This window comes from Carettochelys insculpta, chromosome 2 (assembly GCF_033958435.1).
Source record: "Carettochelys insculpta isolate YL-2023 chromosome 2, ASM3395843v1, whole genome shotgun sequence".
Classification (NCBI taxonomy): Eukaryota; Metazoa; Chordata; order Testudines; family Carettochelyidae; genus Carettochelys; species Carettochelys insculpta.
Window position 1 is genome coordinate 131298667 of NC_134138.1, and position 20699 is coordinate 131319365.

General features: G+C 42.3%; 1 protein-coding gene across 1 annotated transcript in view; it reads right to left on the bottom strand.

Annotated features, from left to right (window-relative positions):
• Window positions 1-20699, bottom strand: part of LOC142009543 (uncharacterized) — a 39854-nt gene that overhangs the window by 6671 nt on the left and 12484 nt on the right. Inside the window, exons 2-13 of the mRNA XM_074987763.1 lie at window positions 20283-20373; window positions 19265-19739; window positions 18360-18454; window positions 15838-15943; window positions 13176-13269; window positions 12266-12375; window positions 11192-11333; window positions 8505-8575; window positions 7013-7141; window positions 5836-5988; window positions 5396-5474; window positions 2366-2441 (exon numbers count right to left, since the gene is read on the bottom strand). Coding sequence (XP_074843864.1) covers window positions 2394-2441; window positions 5396-5474; window positions 5836-5988; window positions 7013-7141; window positions 8505-8575; window positions 11192-11333; window positions 12266-12375; window positions 13176-13269; window positions 15838-15943; window positions 18360-18454; window positions 19265-19739; window positions 20283-20373 — 1593 coding nt within the window. The 3' untranslated portion in view covers window positions 2366-2393. The remainder of the gene's footprint in view (window positions 1-2365; window positions 2442-5395; window positions 5475-5835; window positions 5989-7012; window positions 7142-8504; window positions 8576-11191; window positions 11334-12265; window positions 12376-13175; window positions 13270-15837; window positions 15944-18359; window positions 18455-19264; window positions 19740-20282; window positions 20374-20699) is intronic.

Consider the following 20699-nt stretch of genomic DNA (forward strand, 5'->3'; position numbering starts at 1 on the left):
GGGAAACAAAAAAAGGACTAGGTCTTTTTGTTTAATGAAAACTGAGCTTACGAGCTCTCTCATGAAATACAGTAATGCTGTCATTTTGTCTCTACTGTCATATGGGATGGGAGTATGTGATTATCTCCATTTGCTGGTTCAATCAAATCAGACATTTACCATCCCATGTTTAAATCAAGTGCCATGTGAATATATTATCAGGGATTAAATGAGGCAACCCAAGTGGTGTTCTAAAAACAAAACAATGTAATGATTGAGTTCATGTGTGGAATAAATTGAAAAACTCAATTTTAAAAAAACTACCTGTTCCCATTAAGGTAGACCATAAGACTGTCTATGCAGCAGTATTATTCCTGAATAAACTATGCTGGAATACCTACTCTGATCTAGCGCAGTTACACACAAAACACATTTCGAAATAGGGCTCAGTTATTTCAAAATAAAGCATCTACACACACAGAGCCCATTTTGAAACAGAGCCATTGGATGAACTATGACTTATTTCGAAATAGCCTCTATTCCCTGTCTACACATCCCCTACTTCAAAGCAGGTGCTATTCCTCGTATAGCGATGTTTACCAATTTCAAAATAAGGCATCAGCAATTTCAAAATAATTTCAAAATAGCAGTTGCATTGTGTAGATGCTCACATGGTTATTTTGAAATAGCAGCTGCTATTTCAAAATAACTTTGCTGAGTAGACATACCCTAAGTTAGCTACTATTTACAACACTTTAAAAAGTGTGTGTGAACATTTTATTTTCTTTTTCATTGGGTAGCTGACCAATCATCAAGATGATCTCAAACTTCATTTCCTGTCACACAGATAATTGCTTTTCTGTAATAAAAATACAAAACTATTTTTCCATGTGTGGCTGTTGCACAGATGCGAGCTTCAAAAGAGATCTGAGCTTCCCAGGAAGCTCCAATGGAGCCTTAAGTCATCTATCTTGTAATTGATTCATAAAACTTCTTGAACACCACTAACTAAAAATATGCAGAGAATTAGGACTGATGAAAACTGGCCTTGTTCCGGTGATGTGAGGATCAGTACAAAGAAGGTCCAAAATGTCCCTCCCAAATATTTGATGCAACTACATTAACTTACTAAGACACCGTGTGGCTTTTGGAAAGAAAAGAGATGTTGAATGCAAAAACTGACAGTGAATCATAGTAGACTAAGAATTGTTCAGATCACTTGACCAATGCTTTATGTTTTTAAAAAAAGCTCACTGGACACAAAAGCAAATACCAATTACAGGCTATGTCTTAATGGATGGTTGTAACCTTAAAATTAGCACTCACCATGAAAAGTGGTGCCATTTTTATTTTGGTATCTTAATCTTGATTCATGGTGAAATTCTAAAAGGAAGTGGTTATTATAATGCATACGTTCTTAGCTTTCTTCGCATTGTGACCCACAACCAGTTGTCCTCAGATATGCCTCAAATCATTTGCACTGGTTCCCACAGTGCTTCAAAGGAAGCACCAGCCCTGTGGTAATTAATAAAAGAAGCTGTGGGAATTGGTACTGTGGTATATGAGAGGGAAAGGGGGGATTCTGCCATCTGAGAAAGCGGCTGAGTAAACTTCCAAGTGGCTGAGTAAGTATGATTCAGCCAAAGACAAGAGATGGACAATTAGAACAGACTTGTGTCACCCTAGCCCCCGTAGGAAAGGCACCTTCTAAGAACCACTGCCTAAGAACCACTAATGAAGTGTTAATGGAAGGGCAAAGACAGTGATCCGGGAAAAAGGAAAGAGACAGAAATGTCCCGCTCAAACGTGCTGTTTGGTACAGATTCCTCAACAGCACAGGACAACTTCATTTGGGGCTAGAGCCTCAACTAAGCTCAATCAGCTTGATCCTACTGAAGTCAGTGGAGCTATGCCAATTATACCAGTTGAGGTCCTGGCCCATAGACTTTTGTTAAGAAATTATCACACAAGCATATGACTATCCCCTTTTAAACCTGACTTGAAATCACTACAGAAGAAATCAAAAGCATTCAGCACTGAAACTGGGTGGAAACCAGGCTCTATTACAGTCAAGGGGATTTTTACCATGGACTTCAATAGAGTCAGATTTGAATCACTGAGTTTGCTGCATGTGCAGATTCATAAAAAAATTATGATTTTATTTCTCACTGTTCCTGCTCTTCTGTTGTGATGGTCATAATCAATGGTGCAAGCCTACAGTTTTGGTGCTTTGGTGACACACAGCCTGTCAAATGATTGTGCTGATGGTGCTGGTGAATGAATCTTCTAGCAGTATTAAATGTGCCTGGTGTTGGTATCCCACTGGTACCATCCAGAGATGCTGCACCATTTATTTCTGAAGGGAAACCTGGGAGCTGAGACAAACCTTCCACTTGGCAGCTTTCTTGGAAAGGTTATTGAGCCATAGGTGTTCGAGTCTCTGAGCAGCATTTCTTCTTCCTCTAGAAAAACAAAGCCAAGATTATTAGCAGAGTTAGTTCAGCTCCTTCACTTCTTACTTGTACAGAATATCATAGCAAAACACTGCAATGCATGCGTATTTAATACAGCCACTTTTTAAACACGTTTCGGTACATACAGGGAAACCATACGATGGAAGGTAGAGGGGAGGAAATCTCTGAGGTTCTCTGCTGGGGATAGGGGTTTCCCCCAACATAGAAGGAGCAACAGGCACCAGCCATTCATGAAAAGACCCAGTGGTGTGGGAACAATTTTTGGAGTGGGGGTGCTGAGTAGAACCCCCCTTACCTCTGTCCATGCCCCTCATTGCCTTTTAAAGCTGGGACCAGCAGCTGAGAACCTGCATATGTAACCGGTGGCCAAGACCCTGGGCCTGGCGTCTGGACAGGACCCTGCATGTGGGGCCTGGAGGCAGGGCCTGCAGCTGAGCATGGCCTGGAGCCTGTGGCCAAGCCCCTGTGCATGGGACAGCTGCTGAGTGGGTACTGTGGCTGGAACTGGAGACTGCAGGCAGGGAATAGAAGGGCAGGTGGCTGGGACCCTGTTTGGCAAGGTAATGGGGCAAGCAGCTTTGGCTGCAGGGGCACTTCCTGTGCCTATGAAGAGGTCCATGCTTCACACAGCTCTAGGTCACAACAGCCTCTTCCCCCATATCCAGGGTTCCCAGCTGCAGCCATATCAATGGGGGGTCACTGACCCTACTGTGCCTCAAAGTTAAAGTAAGCTCTTAGTTTTGATACTCCCTTCATATAACTTCAAAATTTGGTTTTCCATCACAACTTGTTGGGCACCTGCCAGGCAGTAATCAATATTTCTAAGTATCATCATTAGCTCCAGCACACCTGAGAATGCACATGTGTCTCTAGAGCAGCTCAGAAATTTTCCACGCAAGTGACAAAATGACAAGGAAAATGTATGTGAATTTCTTCCCTTTTCTGACCTGTTTTAGCTGTCACCAGGGGAGCTTTGGACACAGGGAAAGAACTCTGATCCACCCGCTTTAAAAGCGCAGAGCTCTGCCAATTGAGCTCAAGGAAGAGACCTGTGACCTACTAATGACAGATCTGATTTTGAGCTCTGATTCTGTCTGATAGAAGGCAGCACTGACACCTATCGGCTAGACTCAGTACCTTATGGTAATTTTATTTATTTTCATTTTTATGCTGTGTTTTCTTTGCTCTTTTCATGGAATCCTAGGGATGAAAGGACCTTCAGAGGTCATCTTTTTTAATGACTTTTGTTTTGATAACAAGCCTAGAGAAAAGCCAAACAAAGCTGTACTGTGCTCCAAATGCTGCAAAGGCTAACACTTTTGAATCCTAAATACAGTGCCTTTTTGTTTAGAAAAAAGAGGATCCGGTACTCAGCTGGCTCCCTGCTCCCTCCGCCAGCCAATCCTGCAGCTGGGGTGGCCAAGGTGCTGGTACTCAGTATTGGCAAATACTGGCAAGAAAAAACACTCTAAATGTATAACAGCCTCAGATATACTCTTCTGAAACTTTTCTGTTTGGGGTTATGAAGCCACGTGGCTCAGCCTCACCCTCACCCAATGATGAGACAGTCCAAAACCTACAAACCAATTAAGGGAGCTATAATCAAAAACAAATTTAAATCACATGACCCTATCTCAGCCCAATGGAATGGTTAGGCCAGGGTGTCTAATATGCTAGCTACTAGCCACAGGTGGCTCTATGGCGGGTTGAATGTGGCTAGTTGGCTTGAACAATAAATATATTTTCAGAATAATGAGGCTAGTTTGCTATACTGGTTGCTCTACTGCTGGTTGGAGACCACCAGTGGGGCCGAAAGCTGCTGCGGTCCCTGGGGCAAGGCGGAGGGGAGCCTGGCTCCTTGCCGTTCGAAGGGACAGGGTCAAGAGCAGGAAGGCCAAGCCCTTGGGCATCAACACTTAGTGCCACTGTAATTGCGGTGCTGGGCCCCCACCCCCTTCCTTCAGAGCCACGCAGAGGCGCGCTGTGGCAATTCAAAGGGGCCCAGATCTCTAGACGCCACTGCTGCCAAAGTAGCAGTGGTAGGGGGATAGAGCTGCAGGCCCCTTTGAAATGCTGGGTCCGGGGCAATTGCTCCGTCTGCCTCCCTATTGGTGGGCCTGGATACCAGAGTTTTAGAGCAAAGAGCTACTGAAATTAGCACAGGGCTGGCAAGCCCCAAACACACTGAAGTTGGAGAAGGTAAATGGTCCCCAGAAAGCTGTTTAAGTTAAATGATGTGTCTTGGCAGGAATTCCAGGTTCTGTTAGGAGGCAGGAAGGTGTCAGGAGGGAAAGAGCGGGATTATTTTTAAAAAAAAAAATTTGTTCAGGAGGCCCCCGAGTGAACCCAAAGGGGCTTTAAAAGTAAAACGTGCCCTTATTTGTTTGGAAACTGAAAGAAAGTTTTCAAACTTTGCACAAGCAATGCTTAACGCTTTGTTATAAACTGTCTGTTATTTTGCTAACAAATGTATCCACACAACAACAGACAATGACCTGCTGCATGTGCACTTCTTCACACAGCCAAGCAAGAGCCAGGGAACCCGCATACAGAAACATGCCAGGCTTAAAAAGCAAACAAATGGATAAATGACCAATTATTTAGCAGTATGACTGAATCAAGTGTCTCAGGGCAGGTCTATACTAGGAGACAAAGTCAAATTAAGTTACGCGACTCTGGCTGTGTGACTAGCCTGGCTGGAGTCAACGTGACTTAATTCGAATTTCTCATGACCCTGTGGAGTACTGTGGTTGATAGGAGCATGAGAAGCGATTGATTTAGTACATCCCTACTAGACCCGCTAAATCAACCCCCGGGAAATTGATCTCCAGAGCATCGCTCTATCCATAAGTGTAGACATGCCCTCTGACAAACACTGAGGTACCAAAACCAAAAAAGAATTGGCAAAGCTGCAAAGACCAAGAATATACAGAGTTGGAGACCTGATTGTACAGTCTGCAATGGAGTCTGCGGTCTGATAACCAAGGATGTTTTAAGGATGCAGTTGCACTCATTCTCCAGCTAAAGAAAAAAACAGAAGGCACGTAAGCCATACATATGGGATCTTGGGATTCCATAGTTATGCCCTCACTAGTGATGTGTGCTGTCTAGCCATTTGGTATTTCATGATCGTTGGGTTTGCAAGTTGCTTTGTGCCAGACAGCAGTTAAACAGTGGCAACTGGAACTGTTAACGCCTGTAAAAATGCATTCATGTAACCTCAGGGCCTTGTGTGGAATTTAACAATATTGTACACAGGCCTAACAAAATCACAAAGGCCACTGCAATTATTAAGTGTAGCAGTACAAGTGACAGAGCATTTTCGGTGTTCTATAATGGGATGACATCAAATGTACTTTTCAAATTATGGGAGTCCCAATACCTTTTCTCCTTTATTAGAAGCTTTGAGAGGAAGTCTTTGGCTTCTTCAGAAACATCTTGAAATTCCTCATTTTCTAAATCCCAGCTACAAGCCAGGATATTGTTGAGAGTCTCATTGTCATCATCACCCAGAAAAGGAGACAATCCACTGAGCCTAAAGTAAATGATATATCATATGATAAATACAGAGCCACAGAAAGGTATGGTTGGAAGGGGACTTGCCGACACACATTTGTCTAACCTGTTCTTTAAAAACAACCAGGGGATGGCAGTGGGGCCAAGAGCCACCATCAGAAAGCACAAGGCCAAGGGTGGAAGGGGAGGGGCTTAGGGCAGAATTTGCCGCTCAGCACCCCATCTCCCTGAGAGCCACGTGGAGTGGTGGAGCAGCACTGCAGTGGTGTTTCAAAGGGGCCCGAAGCTCCAGCCACCACTGCCAAGCCCCTGTGCAACTTCCTCTTTTGCTTCCCCCTGGCGGCAGGCCTGATGGATGAGGATTCTGCAACCTCTTTGCCTAATCTTGTCCAGGGCTTAACTATTATAACCCACATCCTCACTACTGGTGCCTACTTATCTGCATGGACACTGTTTAGGTTAATTCTACTGTGGTTCCTCTTTCCTACTCTTGATTTGTGATATTCTTTCTGGGATTGCTTCATTGCTCATGGTTGTGCTCCTCTCTCTTTACAGTAATTTTTTTTCCAATAAAACCTGATCTTGAGAGTTGCTCAGCACTGTTACAAATCAATGGAAATTTAGGGCACTCGGCACTTTGCAGGATTAGGCCTTAAATCATTATAGTTTTGTTGGAGTTGAATAAAACATGTGCCCCATGAAAAATTACCATGCACATTTGAGGAGCAAACTGTTACTCTGTGGTCTGCATGGCAGTTCTCTTCTCTAACTTGTGGAACCCTGCGCATATTCTGCACTCTGTTGTCTTGCAGAATTCAATGGAGCATGCACACAAAGAATGAATACAAAATATTCACTAGAGACCTGCCATCTGACAGGAGAGAACTGAAGTCAATGGAAGTCTTCCCCAGATAAAGACTTCAGAAAGACAAACAAATTTGCAACCCAGCTACAACTTGTGACAAAATTTCAGCTTAATAAAAAAAAAATTCTTCAGCAAGTCGATATAAATTACAGTTTGCACAGACAGAAGTCCTACTTACAGCATGTAGGCAATGACGCCTACACTCCACATGTCTGTGGGAAAGGAGACATAGTCATAGTTCACCACTTCAGGCGCGAGGAATTCTGGAGTGCCAAAGTTCACTTTAAGTTTTTCTCTGGGTTTATATCTAAATGATGGAAACAGAGAAAACCAGTGCCATTTAACGTCTAATACAGCTTCTAACATTGGTGCTTAGACTGCTGTAGGATTCAAAAAAGCACTGGACTTTTACATGGAAAACAAGAACTGTGGCACAACAGGGAGAATTAAAGTAGGTTTTCGTAAGGGATATAAATTATCATGCTCCACGGTAAAAGGCAATTTCTACGTAATCAGGTGAGAAAGAAAGTTAGGTGCCACAGATTCATGCTGAATGTCTACCTTGCACCCTTCTTTCAGAGACGTGTACTGTACGTACAAAGGCAGTCCGCTAGCACAGGAAAAGTCAGCAGTGTAGCTAGTGAGTTCCGGCTTAGGCAGGGAGACAGATTTGGGGGCCGGGCTCCAGAGCAAGTGGGGGCCCCGCTCACCACTGCTTGCTCCCCTGCAGGAGTGCTGGATGGGCAGACTGGGGCATGGGAACACCCATTTTTCTGGAACCCCCAGTTGACCTGAGATACCCTGTTGGGCCAGTGGCTAATCTGACACTGCTTATGCAAATAGAGCACAGATGCTCCTGAAAGCCTGTGGGCTTGTATGCACGTAAGTCGTGCCTCTCCGTCTCGTGTCTACTTTTTAGTAGGGTGGTGTCCTGAAGCTGGAGCCTTCCCCAGCTGCAGAAAAGGTTCCAGCGTCAGGGAGAGTCCCTGCCAGAGCCTTTCCTCACTACAGTAAATGGCTTCAGCAATGGGGAGCTGCTGAAGCCCTTCACCATGGCCTCTCCCATGCCAGAGCCTGTCACTGACACAAGTAGCTACACACCACAGTGCAGACACAGTGCACAGCTACCTGTACACAATGCACATCACCAGCGGTGTTTAATGCAAATGGAGCCATAAGGGCCATTGTGATAGTCTGACCTTCTGCATGTCACAGGCCATCGAATTTCTACCACTAACTCCAGCAGCAAGCCCACCATGAGCGCAGAGCTTGAGTTAGAGCATGTCTCTCAGAAAGGCATCCAATCTTAAATAAACACGTCAGGTTACTCCATAACTATGTACAGCAGGTTTCTGGCACTCTTCTTTGTAGTGGCGACAGTATTCTAGACTAGATAGACCATTGGTCTCATCTACTATGACTGCCCCTCTTTAGACTTACCAACTGAAAATAGGCTTTAAGCAAACATTTCTCTACATTCGTGTGTGAATATATCTTAACAGCTGTCAACTGACTATTTTAAGGGTGCTCCTCACTAAAAAAGCCACCTTAAATTTGTTTCAAAAGTTGTTAGGAAGTTATTCTGTATCAGCTTTGTCTTTCCAAAGCCATAACGCTTGAGATGGTTTCCAAATTCATGTGTTACGATGAGCAGGATTACACGTACATACCTTCTTGCCAATCCAAAATCAATAATTTTTATTTGATTAGCACCTCGATTCACACAGAGGATATTCTCAGGCTGTTGGGAGGAAAGAGAACACACTCAAATGAAATGACAAAGACAAACTGCATTTGTAGTGGATAGTAGTGGAATCAAAACTAAAAACATTGCAAAGCATAAAATAAGCATCTCAGCACTTTCATCTTTGGGCAGATTTCACTCTGTGAGCATTTCCTCCTGCAATCATGTGGCACTTGAGGTTTTGGATGCTGTGTCACTACTGCTTTTTCTTCTCCCTGGTGTCTCAGTTTGATATAATGCAGTACACCAGAGAAAGGACTCATTAGTGGGAGGGAGAAGCTGCTTCCAAAGAGGGCTTCAGGACGTTGGCGTTGTGATTTTACAACACTTAATGAGCTGACATTGGAACTTTTAAAAAATGATTTTATGGTGCTTTGAAGTTTATCTTCATGCCCTAGATGTCTGAGTTCACTGCTGTTCTGGCAGCAACTGCCTGATGATGCATTATACTAGTCAAATCAGCATTACACTTTGCTCAGATATTTAGAGGTGGGACTTGTAGGTTAAATCCTTCTCAATTTTATGGCATAAAACCACTAACATCTATGGCATTACACCAGAAGAAGTGTCAGCAGAATCTGGCCCATTATCTTTCAGGTACAAATGTCTACAATGCAGCCTTATGTTCATTGCCAGAAGTTTTATTCCCAGGTCTTGTTGCTGATGGTGTCCCCCTTGAAATAAAACAGCCCTAAACGCTGCAGACATTAGTTACCCACTGTCACCATTACTAATTAACTTTGAATTTCAGATTTAAAAAAAAAACCAAAAACCTTATTTCTCAGAATGGAATTTGTGTATCCCAGATGCTGGCCCTGATCACTCTCGTTAATTCTTCTGTTTTAACACCTTCCTATCACTAAGTAATCTTGGAGCAAGGAGAACTGGATAGAATCACCATTGAGGGCCATTATATGCCTGGATGAGTTTCTGTTGAGAAGTCTGGGGCTGTAAGCCTACCTACCTTTCTGCATTGTGAGTTCACACCAAAACCGTGCCAACACCAAGAAATTAATCTCAGTTAAGAATGCGGATGTCTTGATTAATCTACACAGTTAAAAGGGAATTTCTCTGAAACTGCAACTGACTTACACAAGTGTCTGTGAGATCCAAACAGGGTCTATGAAATATTTTGCTTTTAAAATATTGAAGGTACAATAAAGTCGCTTCCAGCTATTTAAGCAAATTACAAACCAAGAAAAACAAACTTCCAAACATGTTGTTTCTTTCTCCTTTGCTGTGAAGCTGGCAGATCAGTGGGAAGTTTTATAGCTAGTCATAAAATGAAGTTCTTCTCTTATTCCTGCTTTCAACAGAGATAACTGACAAATTTATTATTCAGCAAAAACTTGGCTTTGGATGGGGTGAAGATCTGCCGCAAATGTGTCTCCTTTCTAGACATCCTATGCAAGTATGGAGGTTTTGTACTTGACAATTAACCCAGTAAAAATGAACTGGTCTCTGCATATGTACCAGTTAACACACACATTACAGTAAACTCTTTCATATCTGGCAGCCCCAGGACCGGGAGGTTCCTGGATATTCAAATATTCTGGATGATAAGAGAGGTGTACCTAGCAATGCACAACACTAAAGAAAACAAGATTAGATTACATTAGAAAACAAGAAACAAACAAAAATATAAACAGAGTATTTTATTTTTATTACAACAACAGTAGTACTGTACACTGTAAACTTATACTGTATTTGGTGCATTTATTTGTATTTATTCTCACTATACTATACTTTTGAAAAATGTAACTAAAATTTACTTATGGTTAAAATGCCAAGTATTTTAGAGTTCAGGATAATAAAATGCTGGATAAGAAAGAGTTTACTGTAGTAGGAGTTTGTTTTAAATTGATCAGAGGCAATATACTGCAAATACTCTCTAGGGGTAGGTCTACACAACAAAATTATTTCAAAATAACAGCCATTATTTTGAAATAACTATCCTAGTGTCTACACAATGCAACTGCTATTTCAAAATAATTATGAAATAGTGGCTGGCTTATATCAAAATTGGTAAATTCATTCTTTGAGGAACAGCATCTATTTCAAAATAGGTACTGTTAAGACAGGGCAGAGAGCCTATTTTGAAATAAGCCACAGTGAGTCCCACGGCTCTATTTCAAAATGGGCTCTGCTGTGTCTACACTTGCATTCCCTATTGTGTTTCAGAAAGAAGGGCTCTTTTTAAGATGGGGTTTATTTTCAAAAGAGCCCTGTCTACACTGCTTTTTTTCTTCTGAAAGAATCTCTTCCAAAATGGAAATGAAGCATGAGATATGTAAATCAGTGCCTCAACTGCATTTTCAATTTCTTCATTTGCATTCCTCTTTCAAAAGAGGAACGCAAGTGTAGACACAGCCTATGTGTGTAGATGCTATACTTCAAAATAGCTAAATTCTATTTTGAAATACATTTTTGTGTGTAGCAGCTTTATTTCGCAATAAGGCTGCTGTATAGACATACACTAATTTAATTTAACCTCATTTTTGTCACTAACTACACCTTCCTTTGATGCTAGTCATGCCCATGGGAGGCAGTGTAGTCTAGACCTTAGACTAGGACACTGGGATTTCATTGGCTCTGGTATGTCTTGTTCTGTACCTTCAGGTCTAAATGGAGAATGTACATCTGATGCATGTATTGAATCCCTTCACAGATCTGTTTTGTGAACAAGATGGTATCCATCTCTGTCAAATTGTAGTTTTCATCAATAATTCGGTCAAATAATTCTCCTCCACCCACACTGCAAAAAAAAAAAAAGGTAGTATAATGAATGAATCCAAGTTCATGCCTTAAAATTAATGCAAAAGAGATACTGGTGATTAGTTCCAAATACCATTTTGCTAAGATGCCTTCACAGCTGAGCAATAGTGAGGGGGCCAAGAGGTACAATTTGCAGTTTGATCTGAATCTCCCTAGAATTCCCAGTGGGGTTAGTGCCTACAAACAGGTTCAGCCTCAAAGTGAGATGGCTTTCCTCTCTTTATACCCCTCCAGGCCTGACACTGGCCGCAGGTGAACCGGGGTGGGGCTGATTGGGCTAACAGGACTTGTTTAACCCCTGCCTTGCCTGGCCTCCCTTTCGCCCTCCTACGCTCCTCCATATGTATGATACATTAGGTTTGGCTTCTTCTAGAGTCTAGACAACCTTCACCCGACTACACGGTGCTCTGTAGCTGCTTTGTGCTTCACCACCACTGTAAACTAGCCCTCACAATAATTTAACCACCCTCAGGAGGAGCAGCTCGGTGTAAAGGCAATCCTCAGTGGCATGAAGCCAGCATGGATTTCTTGCCCTCTGGTAAGCCTGTGCATTCCTCTCATGTAATTGGAGATTTACCAGGCCTGTTTTCATGGATGACAGACAATACCACCTAATGGAAATTACAGAGAACTACATACCAGGGCACTCTCATCTAAAGCTCTCTGTAGAGCATGAGCGATGGTATACTGAGCAGGGTGCTTTAAATCATTGTAGCAGGGTTGAGCTAGGTGCATGAATGACTGCTCAGGAAAACTCTCTCTTTAAATATGATTCCCTGTAACTCACACTTTTGCATATGGCTATTTTTCATCCCTGGGAAGCTCCATCTCTAGTTTCAGGAGAAACAGGCAATGCTAAAAACCCAGGAAAAGGTGGAAGATCCAGAAAGGGAAGGCGAGAAATATACGTACTATTCCATAACCAGAACAATGTCATTTTTGGATTCAAAGGCATCATACAGCTGGATAAGGTTCACGTGGTTCAACTGGTTCATGACGTTGATTTCATTCTTTACTTCTTCCTGTGAAAAGGGTAAGGAATGTCATACTTGAGGCTTTAATAGCAGATAGTTAGCAAATTGGGGTGGGTTGGTGCTTGAAATGGGGGGAGGGGCTGGCAAATACATCATTTCCACATACTCACCTCTGTCCACCAACCCCAGCATTCTTCTTCGAGGGTTACTGTGGTGACAGGACTATCCAGACATGTTGACCATCAGAAGAGACCCTTAGGTCATTTGGTCCAACATGAATAGCACAGGTCATATACGGTGATGTGACACTCAGTGAGAATGGTAAACAGTGAGGAGAAAGAGCTCTTGGCCTTTGTGAGGAAAATGGAATAAGGCAGGCACTGGTAATGACACAACTGCCACACAATAATGCCTGCTTGATTTTCCTCATTAAAGAAAGTGGGGGAAGGACCCTGAGGTGCACAGAATGGCCAAACAAATCCCTCTCCACTCTTGCACACTGGTGACCGGAACCGAGAGTACCCTTGCTTATCAAGGACAATGCAACGAAATCAGATAATTGCAGCAGAGCATGCACTACGCTCCAGAGCACGCTTGCTAAATCAAAAGTTGGAAAACATTTTACTGTTTACGGAAATGATAAGAAGATTGAAAAAGGAGCAAAAAGAGGAAGATATCAAAAGACGTGAGAGTTGGAAAGGTGAAAATAAAAAGAAATGAAGAACTGAAAAGAAGGTTGATGAGCTGGTTCCAATCCCGGAAGAGAAGGGAAACGAATCTAAAAGCCACTTATTACCCAGCAGATCATCTGCTACTGATGGTTTGGGAGCCATGCAGCCTATGCCTACCTTTTCTTTAGCACCTCTGGCTTTTATAATTTTTGCTGCTAATTTGAGACCTGTTGCTTTTTCTTCACATCTGTGCACCTGACCAAATCGTCCACTAAGGGGAAAAAGAGAAAAAAAAAATCTCTCATTATATGGTGCTGACAATGAGATAGAGATCCAATCAGGAGTCTGGCTTTTCGACACTTCAGATTATTCTTTGTCCTTCACAGGAAAATCCCGACGTACACACTATGCTGCATTTGAGTCTTTGGACTGATGTTCTAGCCCACAAACAACATCTATATTACGTACATCAATATCACACTAAGGCCGTGTCTCTCACTAGCCCAAAACTTCGAAATGGCCATAGAATCATAGAATCATAGAACACTAGGACCGGAAGGGGCCTCGAGAGGCCATCCAGTCCAGTCCCCTGCCCCGACGGCAGGACCGACCACTATCTACACCATCCCTGATAGACATCTATCTAATCTGTTCTTAAATATCTCCAGCGAGGGAGATTCCACAACCTCCCTTGGCAACTTATTCCAGTACTTGACCACCCTGACAGTTAGGAACTTTTTCCTAATGTCCAACCTAAACTTCCCTTGCTGCAGTTTAAGTCCATTGCCTCTTGTTCTCTCCTCAGAGGCCAAGAAGAACAAGTTTTCTCCCTCCTCCTTATGACACCCTTTAAGATATCTGAAAACTGCTATCATGTCCCTCCTCAATCTTCTTTTTTCCAAGCTAAACAAGCCCAATTCTTTCAGCCTTTCTTCATAAGTCATGTTCTCCAGACCTTTTATCATTCTAGTTGCTCTTCTCTGGACCTGCTCCAATTTCTCCACATATTTCTTGAATTGGGGTGCCCAGAACTGGACACAATATTCCAGCTGAGGTCTAACCAGCACAGAGTAGAGTGGTAGAATGATTTCTCGTGTCTTGTTCACAACACACCTGCTAATGCATCCCAGAATCATGTTTGCTTTTTTTGCAACAGCATCACACTGTTGACTCATATTTAACTTGTGAGCTACTAGAACCCCTAGGTCCCTTTCTGCTGTACTCCTTCCTAGACAGTCTTTTCCCATTCTGTATGTGTGAAACAGATTATTCCTTCCTAAGTGCAGCACCTTACATTTATCTTTATTAAACTTCATCCTGTTTACTTCACTACCAGTGAACATTGTTAAATCCAAAAAAGGGATAGAATAATAACAATCAAAACTTAGGCCGTGTCTTCACTAGCCCCAAACTTCGAAATGGCCATGCAAATGGCCATTTCGAAGTTTACTAATGAAGCGCTGAAATACATATTCAGCGCCTCATTAGCATGCGGGTGGCCGCAGCACTTCGAAATTGATGCGGCTCGCCGCTGCGTGGCTCATCCAGACGGGGCTCCTTTTTGAAAGGACCCCGCCTACTTCAAAGTCCCCTTATTCGCATCTGCTTATAGGAATAAGGGGACTTCAAAGTAGGCGGGGTCCTTTCGAAAAGGAGCCCCATCTAGACAAGCCGCGCGGCGGCAAGCCGCGTCAATTTCGAACTGCCGTGGCCGCCCACATGCTAATGAGGCGCTGAATATGCATTTCAGCGCTTCATTAGTAAACTTCGAAATGGCCATTTGCATGGCCATTTCGAAGTTTGGGGCTAGTGAAGACACGGCCTAAGTTTCGATTGTTATTATTCTATCCCTTTTTTGGATTTAACAATGTTCACTGGTTAAGGAAAGCCAGCTTATGACCCGCTTAGTCACATGAGTACTCCAGGTAAGGCCAATGGGACAATTGTATGAGTAATCTTCCCCTAGCTGCACTATAACCAATCAGCTGAATGCACTCTTAATTTTTTTTTCCTTTGGAAAATTCTTTTAACAAAATGTAAAACATGCTCCTGTTTCATAATCTTCAGATAACCCATGTTCAAGTTCAGCACCTGCTTTTCTAAAAGAATCTAATGAATAGTCACAAACAGCACACTATCATTACAGCAGGCTGTGGTGATTTGAACCGTCGCTGTAGGATACTAGAGCTTTTTCAGTGTGACTACAAAACAGCAGTGAAGACTATGGAGACTACTAAGCTATCATTTGGGCACTATAATAGCTATAATTTTGTTTCCACAAAATGTCATAAAGCCAAAATATTTTGCAAAATTTCACAACTGTCTCTCTTCCCTTCTTCCTCTGCCACTTCCTTACAAGGAAAATGAAATGAGGCTGGCGCTTGTAGTTCTTGGACTGAAGGAAATAACAGTAATTTTTACAGCCTCTTTTGTACAAGAAGGGAGTGGGGTCAAGAGCCCTGTGTGGGCTGTCACAGAGTCCTGGTCTTAAACAGTGTTCTTGCAAGTGGCAGTCTGCCTGGAAATGCCTATGATAAAACCCTGTAGCAGAATGCACCATAATTCCCATCTGGCACTGGTGCTGCTGCCTCAGGAAATTGTTTACATACAAAATATAAACCAAAACATGAAGCCACCAAAACCTCTGCAGAACCTCACAAAAATAGCAGCCTGCTGATTTCAGTCCCTCTCCAATTTGCAATTAGACAGTACTTTCGTGAGATAGGCATGTGGCTTCCGTTCAACTGTGATATAAGCCTCCATTACAAGGCTACTGGCTACAATTTTCTGGAGCCCCAAGACAGCTTGTTTTTGTATTGACAGCATTAGCTCCACTTACCCTCCTAGGACTTCATTCCTGTTGACAAAATAAAAACTGCTGATCACTGCCTTTTTTGCTGAGACTATTCGGTGATCAAATGGTGCTGGAGGAGCAGGGCCATCATCTACAAAGGGCAAAACAGACAGCTGGCATGTTAGTACCCATATGCACCTACTAGTCATCACATTAAACCCTGGTTCCCAATCAATAAAATGATCTAAGGATATAATAAACGGGCACTTCAATTTATGACGTAGGGACATATCTTGTTCCCTGAGCATAGCCTGAATAAATGGGATGTTTGTAAGAGGGCTATCTGAGGGGTGAAAAGAACACGAGTCCACCCTTACAGATTATTCTGACCATCATGTTGCAGCAGCTAGCTTTTGGCAAATGGATCCGTGTAGAATTGGACCCCACTGGCTGTCCTTGTGCTCTATCCCAAAGTCATTCCTCCACAAGCCCACCGTAAAGCCACCATGGAAACATGTGACCCACGTGCTGCACCTTTTTACAGTGTTTCTGATATATTTGAAGCCCCAACCTACACCCTTTCTTGCCAAAGAGAATTTCTCCATTAGTGGGATGTCACTCATTTTGCTAACATACTGCCAAATTCTACACCGACAATATTTGTGTCCACCCCACTGAAGACACTACCCACCCAGGAGGGCATCTAGAGTTCATGTGTCAGCACACTGGGAGCATAAGTCATGTGAGGGCAGATAGCTGGCCAACACTACTTTATTCCCACAAGGAGCATGACCAGTGGATTGGGGGCATCACCATGTTTTCTCTCACACACTTACTAGTGCTTAGAGGTTTCCAGTAGGGGAACACCTTCTGCAACTTTTCAAAGGGCTAGTAAAAAACATTGTCCAACGTGCTCTCTTTTAGCCCCGCTTAGGTAATTGGCTTGCCTCTGCCATATAATGCAGAATGCCTCTAGCTTCTATCATTTCAGCGGTACAACTTTTCATTGTTCCTTGCATGGTTATTGTTCTGAAAGGCTGGAGAGTGTGCTTATCTACATTAAGGAGTTTGCACCAGATAGGTATGCAGATGTAAAGCTAACCAGTAGCATCTAGAGGCTCCAACAGTACAGTGCTTATACTGTGGATGCACATCCTACATTCCTGCCCTGAAGAGTTTACAGTCTAAATACAGAAGACAGAGAGAAAACTGAAAGGGACAGAGACACAAGGGTAAAATCACTTGCTGTAGGTCACATAGTAGGACAGCAGCAGAGCTAGAAATAAATCCAGGTCACCTGAGTTGCATTCTAGTGCACTAGCCATTGGACCATGCAGTTTGACTGGTACACAAGTCTCTTATGCAGACAAGCCCTTAGCCCCTATAGGGTTTTTAGATTTCTGTGGGGAAATAAAGTTTTATGTTTTATACCCACATTGTTTATCAATTGATTTATATTACTTGGAATGGCCTTTGGCTGACCAAGGTGACAAACATTTCTACCCAGGAGAAGAAGGGATGCAATGGTAGTGTTTCTGCATGATCTCTCTGGTTTGGAATGCTGGCTGTCTTTGCACGTGGACTTTTTAAGCAATTTTAAAACCATTCATTACTTCAGTGAAAATGATTTAAAAAAAAAATCCCATGACAGTATGTAGCTGGCAGGAATCCTCAGTCATTAATGTAAGACTAGATTACCCTTATTCCCAGGGCATGCCCATTTTTCCAGGACACCAGCTGTGTCCCCAGAATTTTTAGTGTGTTAACAACTTACATGAGCAGTGAGTTTAGTTCATGGTCAAGGAACTGTGGAAAGCGAGGGCTCCTGGAATTCTGCCATTTACTTTGGATTCTCCAGGATTTGAAATGCAGACTTTAAACATGGGTCTTTGTGTGTTACCTTGGATCATAAAATGCAAAGAAGTTCTCTTCCTTTTGAGATGGCATTAGACCCTGAAGGGCTACAAATGTCCAGTGTACAATTTATAACAACATAAGAAAGCAGGATTCCAAAAGAGATGGTCAGACTCACAAAACATTCCCATTTCTGGGCTAACCAATGTTAATTTCGTAAGTATTAAATCCTGAAAGAATCAGTCCAAGCCTCTAATCTGACCTGCAATGTTTTCAGCCAAATTTCCCCAAGATATTTTTGCTTTCCAACTCCCAGAACAAAATGCTATAAAAATAAAGGTCAGATCAGATCCTCAACTTATAAAAAAATTAACTTTAGCAAAGTAAATGGAGTGACACCAATCTGCATCAACTTGGGACCTGGCCCTGATGAACAAGTGGTTTTGTTCATAGTTACCACACATATTCCCTTTTTTTTAAAAAAAAAAATAAAAGGTATTTCCTACCAATTACAGTCAGTGAATCTTCTATGGATGCCTCTGCTTGCTTATCAATCTCTGTACAAGTGGAATCATCTGGCTTTGGTTTGTCTTATGGAGTATTTGTTTTAATGGCCTCTTTATATTTAAGTTTGTCACCAGCACTCTCTGCATCTACCCTGCTCTTTTTATTGTCAGCTTTGATTAGACCATCATCATTCACTGGACGCTTACTGCTGCCACTATGCTCAAGCTGGCAGGTCTGCTCAGACTTCTGGGGGAACTTCCCAGATGGCTTGCTTCCTGTGCCCTTTTCACTGTCTTTGCATCTGCAAGACAAAGCATTGCATTACATTGGCATAAACTTGGAACACCAGGTGAAAAATTCCAGGAGCATGCTGCATTTAAATAACATTTTTTTTTGTTATTGCGTAAAACAATAAGGGCAACTAACTAGGTGAAATTTGCCTTTGCAGAACAAAATAGTAGTTATGTTAATCCTGACTGCAGCCAATTTCCTATTTCTGAAACAGGTGCCTGAATTTCACTGATTTCATATTTGACCATCAACCTCATCTTTAAAGTAGTGGGAGAACATTAGGAACACTCTTTGTTTAGACTAATTCTTGAAAGCGTGAACTACTTCTCACTGATGGACTATAAAGAACACCACATAGAAAGAATTACAGTAAACCATCTTATCAATTCAGTTCTCTAGGCTAGTGTCACAGTTTTTGTTACCACTTGCATTATTAGATATTGAAATTTTATTGCAAACCAGCACACAGTCTAATCTAACCTTACTCCTGTCACAAGTTACGTGGTGTGGAACGTAACCATGACATAGAAAGGAAGGCTGCTTCTTGGAGATGAAGAACTGTTGAATATCCAGCTGTGCATTCTTTGCTCCAGACCTTCTTTTGGAGCAAATGGCAAACACAGAAGAAGGTAGTGGTTGTCCCACCATGGCAGGTTGTCAATTTGGAGCCATAGCCAGACCGCTAAACCCATCTTAGTTTAGATATTGGGCTGGATTTATGACAGCTCCCAAATAAATATTACTAATGTTTGAAATAAACAGCTATCGGGAATAGAGGTGTGTAAGAAAAGGCGAATGTGCTTTGAGTTTTACACCTTACCTTTGAAGCTGCGTGTCTTGTCCCTGGCTTTCTGGTGGACTCTCATCATCCTCTGCCTCATCTTTGTTTTGGGATGCAGTTACTGATTCTTCCTTCTCTTTTCCACAGTGGCCAGCTTCTTCCTCTTCCTCCTTTTGCCTTTCTTCTTCAGGCACTCTCTGTCCACCAGCCCTTTTCCCACCTTCCAGGGATTCACTTTCCTTCTCTTCATCTTGCCCTATTATCCTTTGGCTATCATTATCCACAGCTTCCCGTGCTCCTTGGCTCTTTCCTGTACTTAAAGATGTTTGAAAAGAGCGCTTTGTGTGCTCCTCCTGGCTTTCCAAAGCTAACCCCTTGCCCTTGTCCTTTGGCCCTTGAGATTTGGGAGAACTCTTTTGAACCAAAAAAGCACTTGCCTTTTCAGTATTTTCCTTATTGAGCATATGGATCATTTCTTTGTGAGAACAGGACTGGTTTTCCTGGTTGGCTTCCTCTGGAAACAATCAGAGAATATTAAGCATATTAACTAAGGACTTATGTAATTACCATGATTTCAATCATTTACAGAGTAGCCACCTGCTTTTCTCCTTCTCTTTACAAGGTCAATGGAAATGTTTCTTAAGCAAGAGCAATGGTCATGAGCTTTCAAGTAAAGTATAATTTTTTTTTAAAACTCATTTTAAAAAGCACCTACAGATGCTTGGCCTCTAGATGTAGCCCTTTCAGACATTTTTCTTACTTAAACTCTTGGTGAACTAAGTATAGTTTAATAAAGTATTCAGGCAAAAGTGCCTCCTTGGAAACTTTATGACCCCAAAGGCAAGGCAACACCTAATGCACAGAATGTAATAGAGTGAAAGAACTTTAAATATTTAGCTGCCAGCTGGGCAAGCTTAGTCATGTTGGCGAGCACCAGTTCACAAGATGAGCCCCGATGATTTCAGATGGAGTACTCACTTGAGCAAGTGCTCACCTATATGAGAAAGTAAAGGTTCTACAACTGGACTGAGACACCGAGCAGAGAGAAAGCTCTAACCTGCGGAATCAGGAGGTTTCTTCTTTTTTATAGACTTTGTTCCCTTTGCACTTAAACATGACTTCCCCTTTTCTTTCTGATCCCCGATGGCCTGTAGAAATGCAAGCAATACAGTAGTCACTGCGTACAGCATTCGTATTGTACTGTTTTTTGCAAAACTGCCTCTCTCTTACCAAGAAAATGAAACACTTTGCATGAATTAATTCATAATCAAAGCTTAAGTGTCATTGACAGTACTCATGACAGGTCCCATCAACCTGATTCTGTTTTTGCCCGTGTAAATCAGGAGTAACTTGCAAGACTGAAATGGAGTTACGCTAATGTAAAGATAGCATATAAAAGATCAGAATCAAGCCTCATGGGCTGACAAATAATCCACAAGGAAAATGGTTTACTGGCTTTTAAAAATGAGGTTGG